A 15,928-nucleotide genomic window follows, 5' to 3' on the forward strand; every position below is an offset into this window, starting at 1 on the left:
CTGTAAGAGAAGAATGTTCCTGGCTGGGTAACATGCCCCAAGCAGCTGTATGGGAAATGAGGCAGCAGGAGTGACTGTCTAGCAGCCTGGAGGTGGGTTTACAGCAATGACAGCTGACAGTACTGCAATCTATGTTGTGTTGAAGGGCTCAGTCAAGGATACAAGAATCTTTTAGTTCAAACAATAGAGATGCATCAGCAACCACAGCAATAAAACATGCTGCTTTCCCCAGCTCTGGGTTTCAACATACAGGGCCAAACCAAATCCTTGTCATGTTAAGAGCCCCCAATTTATCATGTAAATGTAAACGCTTCTGGGTGTATTTCTCCTTACCTGACATGCAAACAAGGTCACACAGCAAACCTATCGTAAATTACATAACATTCTGTAGTTTAAAAAAAAAGCAACAGGAGAAGAAAATGTAGAAACCTGGAAGCAAACAATAAATAATGGTTTGACAAGTTAAACTACTCCCTGGGCATTTGTTTGCCAAAAGGGCATTTTTCATATCCAAGCCATTAGGAAAATGAGAAGTGAAAGAATTTGCTCATTTGCCTCAAAAACATCAATTGGGATAAACCATCCTCCCAAAATTAAGTAGGACCATGTAATATTTTTCTCCAATGATTTGACATCATGCCAGATGTGGTGTGTGTGTGAGAGAGAAGAGGGAGGTCCTGATGTTTTATGGCCCCGTTTACTGATGATGACTTCTCTTCCTGTGTTTTCCTGTACATAATGCAAATTCTTGTAGCTGCTTGATTAAAGCACAACAAAATAGAGCTCATAGCAATTTGCAACATTCCAAGTTTTTAAAAACAAAAAACAAGCCCATGTGCTTAAAATAAAACACCAAGCTTAGGGATCAGACTTTAAAATATCATTTACATGGGGCATTAGAGTGTTCAAAGTAGTTTATGTACTTCCTCTCTGCAATTCCCAAGCACCTTTGCAAAGCTGGTTAGTATAATTATGTGAACTTGCTTTATACTGAATCAGACCATCAATCAGACCATCAGTGTCTGTATTTTCTATTCAGAGCGGCGGCAGCTCTTCAGGGTCTTTCACATCACCTACTACTGATCCTTTTAGTTGGAGATGGTGAGAATTAAACCTGGGACCTTCTGCATGCCAAGCAGAGCCACACCCGATCATGCCATATTGCAGAGGAACTTGTCTAAGGTAATTTATGAATGTACAGCTGAGGTAGGCCAGTGTCATAGAATGGTCAGAGCATTGAATTAGGGTTGAGGAGACCCAAGCTCATCCTACTGTGCCGTGAAGCTGTCTGGATGACTTTCACGCTTTCAGTCTAACCTAATTTAAAGAACTGTTCTGAATTGGATGTGGACTAGGGATGCCAGCCTCCAGGTGAGATCTGGGGATTACCCAGAATTTCAGCTCATCTCCAAACTACAGAGATCAGTTCCCCCTGGAGAAAACGGATGCTTTGGAAGTCTGGCATTGTACCCCACTGAGGTCCCTGTCCTCCCCAGGCTCCACCCACTCTGGAGCTGGCAACCCTACCCCCCCATCCCCCACTGGTGGCTAAGGAGGACCTTTCAACCCTGGTGTGGACATGTGTGTTGCCCTGAGCTTCTTGAAGGTTGGAATAAAAATGTAACTGCTCACAGACTGCACATTTAACCATTCATACTAGCTCTGCCACTTCTTAGATAACTATGGAATGAATACTGAAATGGTGCTGAATTCATGGGTACCCAGATGTTCTGTCTCCATCCAGTTCATCAAACCAGCTTGAAGGACTCCTATGCAGGAGTTTCATGCAACTGTCTTCAAGTGAGATTCCAAATACTTTGGACCCAACAAGCTCAAAGTGTTGTTTTGAAACAATCAAGCTCACAAAAGTGTCATTTCTACCAAATTTTATTCAAGGTTGCCAAACATATACACTGAGGCTTAAATATCACCAAATATCACCATGCCCCCTTTTGGTTAACTTCAAAAAAGAGAAACCAAAGAGCTCATAAAGCCAGATGTTCCCTAAAATAAGACAGAATGGGAAAGCAGAGATGGGTTTTCAGCTATGGCTTTTGTAGCATTTGAGCATCATCTGGCATATTAGAGAGGCCTTTTTTGAAAGCATACCCAGCCATATATAATCAAAAGGACAAGCAATTAAACCACATCTGAACCATTATTCCATTCTCAGTCTAATGTATTACACAAACTACTACCCAGGTCTTTCAAACTGTATTTCAGCCATTCTGGTTTGCCCTTAATATATATAAAGATGGCTTGGTGACATCCAAATAGGAAAGATGGGTTGGTTTTAAAATGAATGGTCATTTACCAGCATATTAGCTTGCCAGGGACTCAGAGTGTAGTAATTTCTCCATCCTTTGAGTCACATGAATTTGTACTTAAGAAAAAACATTTTTCCCACAGTATATACCTATAGTGTAGAACTCATTGTTTGGGGGTTCTGTGAAGGCCAAAAGAAGAAATGTTTAAAAGATTAGATAAAATCATAGAAGACTGGATCAAGAACTTAGATAGGATAATCAGATGACGAGAATTTTCCTGCTCAGGCATTCCTTTCTGTTTGATAAAGACTTCAACGATTCCTTGTATGTTGATTGTGAAGCATCCATTTGGTACATGCCACACTCAAATGCAGGATGCTGGGCTTCTGGGTAATTTGTTTGATCCAGTCATGTAGTTCTCAGAAGTTCTGGGGTTTGTTGATGCTTGAACCATGGTGGAGTCTGACTGGTTTGACAAGCTGCATTTGTACTAGCGAGATCTCATTTTCCACAAAAATATCCTCAGCATGAAAAGGTAGAGACAGAGGCAGGGCAAAAAATGCAACAACTGGCATCCACTGTTTATGGTCTAGGGAAATTCAGTTTTCATGCCCAAATAGAACAGTTGCAGATGGTAGGAGGCAGCAGGGTGAGTTAGCTCCAGTTTGTTATCTCAGTGCTGTTTGGGAATACTTTTATAAACAGCAGAGGGAGAAAGCATGCCTTTTCCTGAGCTGAACAGACTGACAGATGTCTGTTAGATTTTAGGGGAGGATGTTGCAAACGTTATGCCATGAGCAGACAGGCACTCCAACATCTGGTCTGAATAGCCTACAGAGGTACTTTATTTCTATTAAATTTGGGCTACAAGAGCAAAAAATGGTGTTTGCAGTAGCCTGTATATAGCAAACCTTTAGAGGAATATTGTTTGAAAAATATGGATCATTAATTACAAGAAGTCACTAGCTATCTGACATAAGAAGCATCTTTTAGTGGCCTTTCATGAGTTTGTGGAAATATATTTTTAGCTGTTTGGTCCACGTTTTTTTTTTAATGGATTGATTTTGATTGTAATCTGTACTTTTATATTCTGTATAATTCCTGTAATGTTTAGGGTTTAATTTCCTCACCCCCCCCCATAAACAGCCTGGAATAGGTGGGGGATAGTTTTAATATATCTAATCTGGAACAAGGAATTACATTTATGTTTGTTGCCTATAAAGAGTACAGCAAAGTCCAAGTCAAGGTTTATTACAGATGTTCTCTGCTGTTAGATTTGCAATTGCTTCTGTTAGAGTAACAGGGCATAAACAAATACCACAAAGCGGTGAGTGAAAATAGGTTATGTGATCAAAGAGCATCTGAAAATAGCTAATAAAGCACACATGTTGCTTGAGGTTTAACAAAGAGAGTTTACTTTCTCTCAGTCACATCAAGAAAGGGCATTATAAATTGCCTAGTCATTTTCAACCTCACAGACTGGTTACAAACTGCATGCTGAATTCACTGCATACAAGATTGCCCTTACCAAATTACTCTGCGCTCGAACTTAGCTGATGACCTAGAGGCAAGAAGCAGCCTCCTTATGTCAGACTGTGGTGTAGTGATGATAAACTAAGATGATTATTTCCTCAAAGGGCAGGATGCTTCCTTCATGCATCAAGTAAGTATTCTCCATGGAGGACTTTACAGACTGAGAGGGTGTTCTTCTCTAGCACTTAGTACTGATGCAGTAACACCTGCCCTTGCCAGATACCTTTCCCCCTAAGCCTGTACGCAAATGGATCAAATACTTCCTGAAGGGTATAATTTTTGAACGTTTCCAGGCTGTCACTTCCTGCACCGTTAGCTTTGCAATTTAGTTCTAAACCAGAAGCGTAAGAAGATTGGGCAGCCACAACTAATCCGAATTTGGACGAAGAAGCAGTAATCTTGCCAACCTTGCAGTCTACAGTATGCACTGCCTGGGATGCTGTATGGCTTGCAAGTCCTAAGAACACTGAATCAAAACCTACCTGTAAGCGTCCCTGAAAGGGGCAAAGCCTAAAACCATTGCTAATTCCTTACAGTAAGAATTTGAGCACAAAACTGACTGTTGCTATGATGTTCAGCTCTGTCCTCCCTGAGACAGTGCAAAAAGACTGAATGCCAAAGGGCTTTTGGTCGTACCCACTTAACCTAAACTCTGGAAATGTTTATGCCAACCATAAATGCCAAGCTGTGTTGCAGCCTTACACTATTTTATTTGAACAAACTGCGGCATGTCAGTGCCTTGCTGCTTTTGACATTCAGATTGTAACGTTTAATTACAACATATGTGTAGTGGCAAGAAGGGCAGGCATACTGAAGCATCTTGCTTCAGTGTATCCCCATGAATGTCTTGCCAGCATTATGCAAAGTAACTTACCGTTTTAAAATTGAAGCACACATGCTAGCAAAGCACCAGCATATTTGTTGATGAGACGAGCTCTGAATGGTACCAAGTGAGCATCCTGAGTGACTTCAGAACTGATGTGGGCTCCCATGCACACTGCTACGACCACCCAAAATTTATGGAACCCACTTGAGGTGTGTTTTTTTAAAGACCCAAATCTGCTTCTGTTGTTTTTTTCCAACTCAGTATCTAGGCAGATGAATACAGAGACCTTTAATACTATTTATGCAAAAAGGGGGGGGGGGTGCATTTAAAAGGAGGTTGTATGAGAATAGGTACTAGAGAATAGGTAAAGTTCCAATTCAAGCAGTAGGCTTAGCTGCTGTTCCCATTTCTAACAGCTGTTGCTGCGCACAGATGGAAAAATATTTGGTCAGACACGAGCAGCCAGCTAGTGCATTTGGCTCTGGCAGCCACTCTGTTCCCATGCAACTCAGATGGACTTATTTCTTCTTTGCATTGACGTTTTTGCAGACCCAGTTCATGCCATCCTTCAAAAACAAACAAATAATAGAAGAAAACGTTAGGTGACAGAGAAAGGGAAATCTGTGCCTAGATCCAAACAATACCCCCCCACACACACACGCACTAATTCAGTTCTGTTGACACTCCTCTCTTTTCCTCCTCCTGCTCGTTCCCCAGTCTGATTATAATTTAAATGATATACATCATGAGCCAGAAATGCTTGGCAACTATGGTCAAGAAAATGGATCAGAATGGCCCATTCTTTTTTTTTCAGAATTGTGGTCAAGTTATCAGATGGGAAAATTCTCACTTTTTCTAGGGCCCTTTTGCCACCATGAGTTGTTCAGCTTTGAACATAAGAAATAATAGTGACAGGGACCCATCTTTAACTGCAGGGCTGATGTTGCTCTCATCCCTTCAGACAGAATGGACTACAAATACAAATAAAAAAAGATCAAAGATTCATGGCTAATTCTGCTGTGTGCAACCTCAGATGAGCATTTCACTTATTTTTAGCTCTTCCTCCTCCCTAGACTGCAGGCTTTTGCATCACTTCCCTTTATTAAATGACAAAGTTGTGCATGCGCAACCTGATAAATATTATATGGTTGTCAAAAAATGGAAGGAAAAGTCCCTGAGATGAGAGAATGAAACAGCTTCCACTTGAAGAAAATAACAGATTTTTTTTTGGGGGGGGGGGGTTGCACAGCTGCAAAGCTTCAGCATTTAACAAAGGGAAGGGGGAGTAAATTGGGTCCAATAATAAAGGAGAAAGGGCACCATAACGGCCAGAAAGTGAGACAGCTTAGCAACTCTGTCCACACCGATCATTAACCTTTTCAATAAGGAACAAGCTTTTGCATAAAGGGAAAAGAAAAATAAAACTCAGGGATGACATGTAAAGAATCTCAGATTACAGTCTGCATGAATGTCAGCAGCAGACCACACAAACATCTGTTGGTCTGGACATGGCCTTATCCAAACAGGGGGGAAAATTAGGGCTAGCTGACTTTTTAAACTAGTCTATAGTTCTGTGTCAGTAAGCATGAATAATCAGGGCTGTGTATTTGATTGTGTGGAGAGTGGTACATGTGACAGCACTGGGAGTCAGCTCCCCCCCCCCTTTAAAAACACATGCAGATGTAGCATATGGAAGGATTAGCCTGGACAGTAACTTTCTAGGGATGGTTAGGTATTTAATATGCAAAATGTCCCTGGAAAAGATTTCGGGCCCCCCCCCCCCCAATAATGGTAGCTCAGCAGAAATCTATGGCCCTTATAACCTCAAGGTACCTAGCCTCCCTTCCTCCTACCACCAGAGGGTTTTTTTTATGAGAAACTCTCAGTTGTTACATACTGCAATCAAAATACAGGGAGTAAATGTTATACAAAACCAGCAGAGTTTTCCAGTAGAGGTAGAAAACAGCCGTGTCAACTGCCTTCGCTCTACTGCACCTTTTAGAAATCTGCTTGCAAAGAAAAAAAATGCTTTTTGCAACAATTCCTGCCTTCCTCTGTTGCCTCTGAAGCAGTAATCACATTTGCACACATCATGGCATACAAGGCAAGCATGTAGGTTTATTTGCTGAAGCAGAACAGCTGAGACAGCTTAAAGCAATAAATATCAGCTGACACCCCTTTGATATTCAGCACAACAATCCCATAAGCAATACATCCCTGCAAAACAACAGCCAGTCATCCCGTTTCCCAGCATGAAGCCGACCAGAACCTAACATATATAGAGAGACGCAAGCACCACCTGATGCCACAAGGGAACTCAGCCAAAGGGATTCTGGGCTACCCGAACATTATACAACCGAGGCTCATAAAGCAGAGTTTATGATGGGATTTACCGTGGCTGCAAGCCTAACTGCATTGACTGTATAACAAGGGCAAAAGAATGACAAGGCACTATGAAAGAGGAAAGGTGAACTGCACATGGCTTTTCAATTCATATCTAGGTCACTTAACTTTGAAGGCAGGAACTAATCTCAAAATAATTTTTTCTAGTGCAAGCTGATTCAAAGGGAATTGTGGTTGTCTCTCATTAGTTTGTGGAGGAAGGCTGAAAATTAACAGACCCCATGATCAAAGAGGATAAAAAATATCTACAGGTAAACCTCTTCCCATGCTCGCTCCAGACAAAGTTCAATGATGGGAAATAAATTTTCTCATCAGATAGCTCAAATGCAGAGAAGAGATAATGAATGCTAGTGAAATAACTGGTGGGTGCAAGAAAAAAATAAGCTGTAATTACAGAAGTGGGAGGAAGAGGGGGCTCAACTGAGAGCAGGAGGAGACTGGAAAAAAAATCAGTAATGTTTCTAATACACCTTCTTTACGAGTTTATTTTCTTTAATATTTCAAAACCTTGAGTGTATCCAGTTTAGCATCAGGTTTCCAACACTGGCAGCCAGATGTCCCCAGGAAGCCCGCACAGAGGGCACAAATACAAAAGATCTGCCCTGTTATTTGTCCCTAGCATCTGATACTCAAAAGTGCATATGGACTCTGAACTTGGAACTATTGTGGCTAATAGCTTTTGATAAGACTGATTCTCCAGGAATTTGTCCTTAAAACTATAGAAGCCAGTAAAGCAGCACATCATATGGTAATGAATGTTGTGTTACCTATCAGTTATGTGAAGAATTACTTTTGTAAGTCTGTCCTGAAGGGAGTGCCAATCAGCTTAATGGGGTGACCCTGAATTACAGTATTATGGAACAGAAAAACTCTCCTCCAAATAACTCCTAACATTATAAACTCCGATCATGCCATCCTTTGAGTAACGTAAAAAGCTTTTGAGTGCTTCAGCCCTTTCCTCACAGAGATGATGCGTTAACCCCTTGTTTATTTTGGTTGTCCTTTTCTCCAGCTCTGTCATACTGCTGCTGAGATGTACACAGCATTCCAAAGACAGCTGTACCACATATTTATATTACAGTCTTATGATTCTGGTTCCTTTATTTTCAGTTGCTTTCCAAATAATTCCTAGTATGAAATTTGACTTTTCTCATTGGTGCTCAAGTTATTTCTCTTGGATGGCCAGAGACAGTTTAGAACCTTAACTACAGCTGTAAAATTGGGCTTCCCCCCCCCTCCCAATAGGCATTACATTAATAATGTCAGCATTAATAAAATAGCTCTGCCCTGGTTTTAAACTAGCAACCACAACACTGCTGTGCATGGAAAAACCAGCCTGGCAATTTGTGAATCTGACTTGCAGCCCTGGGGCAGGGTTGGGAGAGGAGGAGATGTGGGTGGGTCTGGTTTTGTGCAACTAAGAGAAAGTTGATAAAGGCCACTGCTTGTTACCTCCCAGCGTGTCTCACCTTCTCCCCCCGCCCCCCATGCAGGGCAACCACAGTCTGTTCCCTTCCGTCCGTCTCAATGCTGATCAGACTCCACATTTTGGGGGGGAAACTAATTTAGTTATCAGATTCTGATGCTGTGTGTTCATGTTGCCAGTGGAAAAATCCAATAAATGGTTGATTTAAAAAAATTAATAAAATAGCATCAATAAAAACAAGATGATACTCTGGGAAGCTCATGAGGACATCTCTACATTGTTTCTTTTCCTGTCTCCATATGCAATTGAGGGGGCTTGTAAAGGAGCAGCTTGCCAGAGGCATGAATCTTTGGCATGAGCCAAAGGGCTCTTTGCCTGGGGCTTGCCGGCCTGGGGTCCAGGGGTTTCACACTGCAGCTAGGAAGAAACCTCATGGGTGAGGGGAGAGCAGCACTGGCCTATGAATGGACTGAGATGGACCTTATGGACAGTGTTAGCTTTGCTCCTGACTAATTTGCTCTTGGACTGCTTAATGGCTATGCTGTGTTCAGTAAGATAATGAGTGTTGGGGGCTTCTTAGTTATTCTAGAGGCAGCTTTTAAATGGCCTAGGATGTTTGATAAATACACTTTTTTAATATGGATAGGAGCTGGTAGATATGGGGGTGGGGTTTTTCAGAGATGGCCAGTAATAGTAGTGCTTGCTGCTTATCTAACCTTCATCCCATCCTGACAGATACTGGTACAAGGGGTCCCTGTTTCCTGTGCCTCTTCATTATTATTGTACAATACTAGATTGGTGAGGAACAAGACTGGCGAGGAACAACTCCTGTCTAGGTTGTTGTTGGAGGAGATTGATCTGGCTTGCACAACTGAGACTTAGTTGGAAAGCTGTGGTGTGCTATATCTGTCTCAGCTAACTCCACTTGGTTTTGTGGTCCTTCATCAACCTTGCAGTGGAGGTTGGGGAGAAGGGATGGCTATCATGCTCCATGAGTCCTTCCCCTTTCACAAACACTCATTGCAAGCTATGACCAGCATTCACTGTCTGCTCCTATTGAGTTCCAGGGAAATACTGGGCATTCGATTTATTTACTGGCCACCTAGTCCCCCTGTAGGCAGTGTGTCTAAGCTGGAAGAGATGCTCTCAGGCTTGATGTTGGGAATATCTAGACTGATTGTTCTGAGGGACTTCAGCATTCATGCCGAGGCCATCTTGCTTGGGCCAGCTAAGGATTTTGCAGCCTCCTTGGTTGTGACTGGCCCCAAACATGAAAAGGATGTGCATTGGACTTAATTTTTTAAGTTGAAACTATAGTGAGCATTGTAATATGAAGCTCCTGAAAGCTGTTGACATGGTTGTCTCTTGTCAACTGCTCTCATGGCAGAACCCAGCCCTTGGTCTACTAGAGAGCTGGATGACCTGAACACAGCCAGGAGGTGCCTAAAGTGGCATTGTAGGAAAACACAGAGTGAATCTAACAGTGTATTGTAGAGCTCATTGGAAGACCCATGCGGTGATGCTGACAATGGCACAGAAATTTTATTTATTTGTTACCATTGCATTAGCTAAGTTGCAACCAGCTCAGTTGTTTAAGGTTCAGCACTTACTGGCTCCAAAATTTGAGCCTTTAAATTCTCATGAATAAGTGATTAGTTCAGACAGGCTTTACAGTTTTTTTACTGATAAAATCTCTCAAATATGTTCCAGTTTGGGTGCTGGTTGTACTATAGACCAGAACACAATAAATATCCAGTGCATCACCTGGTCCATTTATGGATCATTTACACCCAGTTACCATGATGGATGTTGACAGGATCTCGGCATCTGTGAGGGCCACCACTTGCTCTCTGGATCCTTGTTCATCTGGGTTGCTGGAATCATGTAAGGACCACATTAATGAGTCCTTGATGTCCATCATAAATCAATCACTGACTTATGGCATCTTCCCTTGGCCACTGAAAGATGTGGATATCCATCCATAGCTTTAAAAAACCATTGCTACAGGAAAATGATGTGGCCAGTTATCACCTAGGTTTCTATTCTGCTCTTTCTGTACAAGGTGACTAAGAGAGCAGTTGCAAAACAACTTCAGGTCTTCCTGGATGACTCATTTGCTCTGGACCATTTTCAGCGTGGTTTCAGGCCAGGTAACAGGACATAGACGGCTCTCCTGATTTTAGTTGATAATCTACTTCTAAACACAGACGAGAGCCATGCTTCTTTGTTGTACCTACTGGATTTATCAGCATCTTTTGATGTAGTGGACCATGCCATCTTGTTAAAATGTTTGGAGGTAGAATCAGGTATCAGGGGAGTGTGCTCTGGACTGGTTTAATTAATTCCTAATGAATCAGGCTTAGAGGGTTGCTGCTGGAGACCAGTTGTCATCAGCGTAGGATTTCTCCTGTACAGATCTACCAGGACTGATCCTGTCCCCCACACTATTCAATCTCTATGTAAAGTCCTAAGGAGAAATCATTCATATTATTGGAGATGGCTGTCATCAATATGCTGATGACACCAAGCTCTGTATTTCTGTATCCTAATTGCCTGGTGATGTGGTAGAAGTTTTAAACCAGTGCCTGCTGTGGTTAAATGGCTAAGAGTGAACAAGCTGAAATGAATCCAGACAAGAAGGAGCTAATGTTGGCTGGGAAGGCTGAGGTCTTGAACGACACTATGCCTCCCACATTCTATATTGTTCAGCTGACACTTGTTGACCCAGTAAAGAGGGGTTGTACTGGTCTCCAGCATTATTGCTGGAGAAGCAAGTTAAGGCAGCTAAAAAAATGCTCTCTTTCACCTTCATTTAGTCCAGAAGATGGATCCCTACCTTTACTCAGCTGATCTGACCATATGGATCCATGCCACAGTGACCTTGAGACTAGACTATTTGTAAGGCACTCTACATGGGTCTGCCCTTGAAACTCAGAAACTCCAGTTGATACAGAATGCTGCTGCTCAGTTACTGCTGGGATTAGACAGAGTCTAATTCTGCAATCATTCCCTATCAGTTACTGGGTTCAATTCAAGGTACTGGTTATCTCATTCAAAGTGCTTTATGACCTTGGACCCTCATATCTACAGGGCTGCCTCTCCTGCTATGTTCTACCACAACAGAGTTGCTCATTTGAGCTAAGTCTTCTGAAGGTACCATTCTCCCACTGGGTAAGATCTATAGCTGCCTATACACAAGCAGTCTCTGTTGCAGCCCCCAACCCATGGAATGGCCTGCCTGAGGCAGTTAGGAAGGCCCCCACTTCTGTCATTCTGCAGAATGGTATATGGTATTAAAAGAATGATTAAGGAAAGAACTTTTACAAAGGCAGTCTATTCCACTGTTTATACATCTTCACATTGTTTTTCACTTTTGTAATTCCATTTTTGCATTGTTTATGACATATTGGCTGTGGTCACACACTTTCAATGCACTTTCCAACTGGTTTTTGCCAGTGTTTACAGTAAAAATCCAGCTTGAAGTGGACTGAAAGTCGATTATTTAGTGTGTGTGACCACAACCATTATGTTGGATATTTCTTCTTTTTGCATTATTTTTCATTTTCGTAATCCTAGTCTTACTGCATGGTCTGTTGGATGTCTCATGCCATTTGACTGCATTGCTTTACACTGCCTAATTCACCTTTAGTTTTAGTGAGAAAGTATAGTACATAAATAAATAAATAAATACTCTAGTACAGTGGTTCTCAACCTTGCTAATGCCACGACCCTTTAATACAGTTCCTCATGTTGTGGTGACCCCCAACCATAAAATTATTTTCATTGCTACTTCATAACTTTAATTTTGCTACTGTTATGAATCGTAATGTAAATATCTGATATGCAGGATTTGGCGAGATTTGGGAGCCCTATCCTAAGACCACTGAAAATTTGTGTTTTCCAATGGTCTTAGGCAACCCCTGTGACAGGGTCATTCGACCCCCAAAGGGGTCGCGACCCACAGGTTGAGAACCACTGCTCTAGTATATGAACAGTATAAACCACAATCCTTTTCTGTCCTGAAATCCCTTTTTGTCCTGAAACTTGCCTAAGTTTTTGCTATATGTGCAAACTAAACACACCAGAAATCCAACCACGAACTATAAATATAAAAAGTCACAAAGAAGCTAAGGGAACAGGGTCAGTAATATTTTCCAGACCAGCTCCACTTAAATCATCTGCTGAGTTTGGATGAAATTAAACCAAACAGAACAGTCCACTGTGTCCTAAGGTTTCATACAATGTTGCTGGTTTACAAAGATCCAAATAGCCCTGGCTCAAATATGTGCACTCAAATTTCAGTATGTCAGGATCTGGGGAATGAGAAGGTCCTAGGCACTATGTACAGTAACTAGCACGTCTTGTAATGTGAGATCAGTGTTGTAGTTAAAGCAGGGCAAAGGTACTGTTATGTACTAGCTTTCTACTCCCAAAGGACAGCTGTCAAAGCAGCAGTTTTATCTATCCTAGCTATGAAAGCTGGCTATAGCATTCCAACAGAACCAATCATAGATGCAGTTAGTAACGCTGTGAATCAGAGAAGAGATGGGGCATTGGCTGGCGTATAGAGGAGGGGCTGGGACTGCAGCAAAAGGAATATGTTAGAAGCCTGAAACATTTCCTGCCGACAGCTCTGCTTCAACAGCAGCAAAGCAATGCTTCACGTAGACCCTAAAACAGATATGTCAGCTAGGAATTCATGCCATAAATTAGAAATCAGGCAAGGTCACAAACTTTGACCCTTAACCCTGCTCTACAGTCCAAGGAGGCTTAATTCTTCCACAAAGCATGGGGTCTGCCATTATCAATTAGATCCAAGGAGTTTAAAAACTGGCTGAGAAAATTTAATAATCTCCTCTGTGCCTGCTTGTACAATCACAATCCTGTCTCTCACACCTGATGGGACTGACATGTCTGTGCTGTAGCACTGGCCTCTTGGTCCCTACAATATACAAGAACCCACTATTTTTTAAACAGCATATGCCTTTCTTTTGTTTCCTGTAGTCCAGCAATCACATCTCCTGCAATGACATATTCTTCAATGGCCCCTGCTCCTCCTCTACTGTTAAGCATTCATGAATGTTTGTAAAGAGACTTCCTAATAACTGATAAATAACAGTCTAATGAATAGCAAGATGTGCCCATAGAAAGTAGGCTGTGGAGGGACAACAGCTGAGAAGGAAAGAATTGTAAAAAAATATAGCCACTGCTATGATATAAGGACATTGATAAAGTGAAACAGAATTTGAGTCCAGTAGCACCACAGAGACCACCAAAATTTTCCAGCATATAAGCGTTCAGGAGTCAAAGCTCACTTTGTCAGATACAGCAGCAAAAAGAGTACAAATCTGGAAACCTGAAATACAAACTATTCCCTTTATGTCCATGGGGTCGCGAAGAGTCGGACTCGACTGTGCGACTGAACAACAACAAAAAGACCCATTGTGGAAATAAATACAGTGGGCGCTAGAAAGAGGCTCTGGGAGAGTGCCATGGCAACCTAAGCAGGGTATAAGGACACAGAGTCCACCATTTTCTCCAGGGGAACAGATCAATGCCATCTGGAGAGCAGTTGCAATTCTGAGTTATCTCCAGCCCCCACCTGGAGATTGGCAACAGTGGTTCCCCATTACGGACTGGATGGTTTGGAGGGCAGAGTCTATTGCATTGTACCTGTCTGAGGCCCTACTCCTCCTCAAACCTCACCCTCTCCAGGCTCCATCTCTCAAATCTCCAGGATTTTCCCATCTGGAGTTGGCAACCCTATCAAATTCCCAGCCAAGCATCAACCTACATTTCCCCCTCATTGATCAGCTTTCCATCCCCCCCCCACCAGTAGCCCCCACTGTGCTCTGAAGCCCTGACTGCCACATATCTGTGGCAGTAATGGGGTGACTGCTGGCACCTTTTCCTATCATTTTTTGCCTTGTGGTATTCTGCTTGTGGTGTGATCTGTCTTTTTTGTGGTGTGACATGATTGTGTTATTAGGTTTGTTTCTTTTGAAGGGGAAGTGATGTGTTGTGAGTGAGGACATATTTTACCTCAGAATACAGCAGGTCCCATATGCAACTGACAGTTCCAACTGTTTCGTGGGGGGGGGGGAGTTTGAGGTGCGGAATGGAGTGAAGTCCAGTCAGCTTCCATATCAAAATGACCTTGAAACGCTGGCCTAATCAGAGAAGAGTGGCCTAGGCTGCAGTGGGTGGGAAAGAACTCAGGCAACACAGCCAGTGGATAGAGACACCTTGTAATTGACACATCATGGAGCCAACTGATTTTGGAGTGCATAGAACGTTGTGGGACCACTACTCAATTATATATAAGGAGAGATTCCTAAAAACCAGGGAGTGGTGCTAGCCTTCAGCAGCAAGAACATACCTAGCTAAGAGTCTAATTTTTAGCAAATGTCCTGATGCTTTTTGAGCATTAAAACTCTTTTTCTAGGATATTATAATACAAACACAACAATATACCTTAAGATGGGGTAATTATTCTCACTGCAATTTTAAACAATGCACACAGTACTGTGTACATACAATCAGAATATTTTTGTTATAATACCAACATGTCCATGCTGCTTAATAAAGTTGCTTAAGATTTATAGCCTTTAAATAAAGAGGCATAATTTGCTTATTCTTTAAAGCTTTTCACCACCTGTTTTATAAAAATAAATGTCACAGACAAACCATAGTAAGCAAAAGGAAAAACTTATTCACTGAACAATTCACTTTAAAAGAATATTTTCTAGTTTAGAATTACCTCCATCCATTTTATATCAAGGAGCCCAGACTCAGAAAGCTTTCAGCTTTTATTTTGTTAAAATAATGGTGTGGAATAATTTATTCATGTCTTAAAAAGCATTCTTTCCCCCCCTGTGATTTGTATTTGAAGGTCTTTTGTTAAAAATGGATTTAAAGGACAATAAGAATATTTTAAAAAGAATAACCCTTAAAGAAATAGATTTTAGAAACTCTATTAGACAACAGGAACATGATGGGGGGGGGTATTAGATTTTTCATTACGATTATTATAAAGATTTTGGTTGGGTCATTTTTTTAAAAGAAAGCTGGCCCTCTATGTACTTCTGGATATTTTCCTCATATGTCTGGTTTACCATAAGACCCTTGAGCCAAAAAGGCATCAGGAAAAAAACCCCATCTTTATTGCAGAAGATCCAGATGTGCACTGACAATGATTTCAGCTGCGCACTGTCAGATTCAGTTGTCTGTGGTTCTTATTGCTAGGAAGGATGCTACATCGGCTTCACCCTGAAATGTGAAATTACTTGCTAGGCTTGGATATAAGCTTTCTCTAGAAGGGGAAACCATCTTTTCATTTCCCTTTCATCAGATTTGGCACAGAGAAGAGGGAACCAGTTCATCTGTGTGATTTAGACCATGCTGTACCTTTCCAGCATCTGAGGTTCTGAACTGTACTAAGTTCCATGAAGGGATGAGAACAAATTTTGATCG

General features: G+C 41.7%; 1 protein-coding gene across 1 annotated transcript in view; it reads right to left on the bottom strand.

Moving 5' to 3' along the window:
* Window positions 1-1,901: 1,901 nt before the first annotated feature.
* The window catches only part of ARL3 (ADP ribosylation factor like GTPase 3), a 52,086-nt gene continuing 38,059 nt past the window's right edge, over window positions 1,902-15,928 (bottom strand). Inside the window, exon 6 of the mRNA XM_015420134.1 lies at window positions 1,902-5,192. Within this exon, the coding sequence (XP_015275620.1) occupies window positions 5,145-5,192 (48 nt within the window). The 3' untranslated portion in view covers window positions 1,902-5,144. The remainder of the gene's footprint in view (window positions 5,193-15,928) is intronic.

This window comes from Gekko japonicus, unplaced genomic scaffold (genome assembly GCF_001447785.1).
Source record: "Gekko japonicus isolate JY-2015 unplaced genomic scaffold, Gekko_japonicus_V1.1 scaffold29, whole genome shotgun sequence".
Taxonomy (NCBI): domain Eukaryota; kingdom Metazoa; phylum Chordata; class Lepidosauria; order Squamata; family Gekkonidae; genus Gekko; species Gekko japonicus.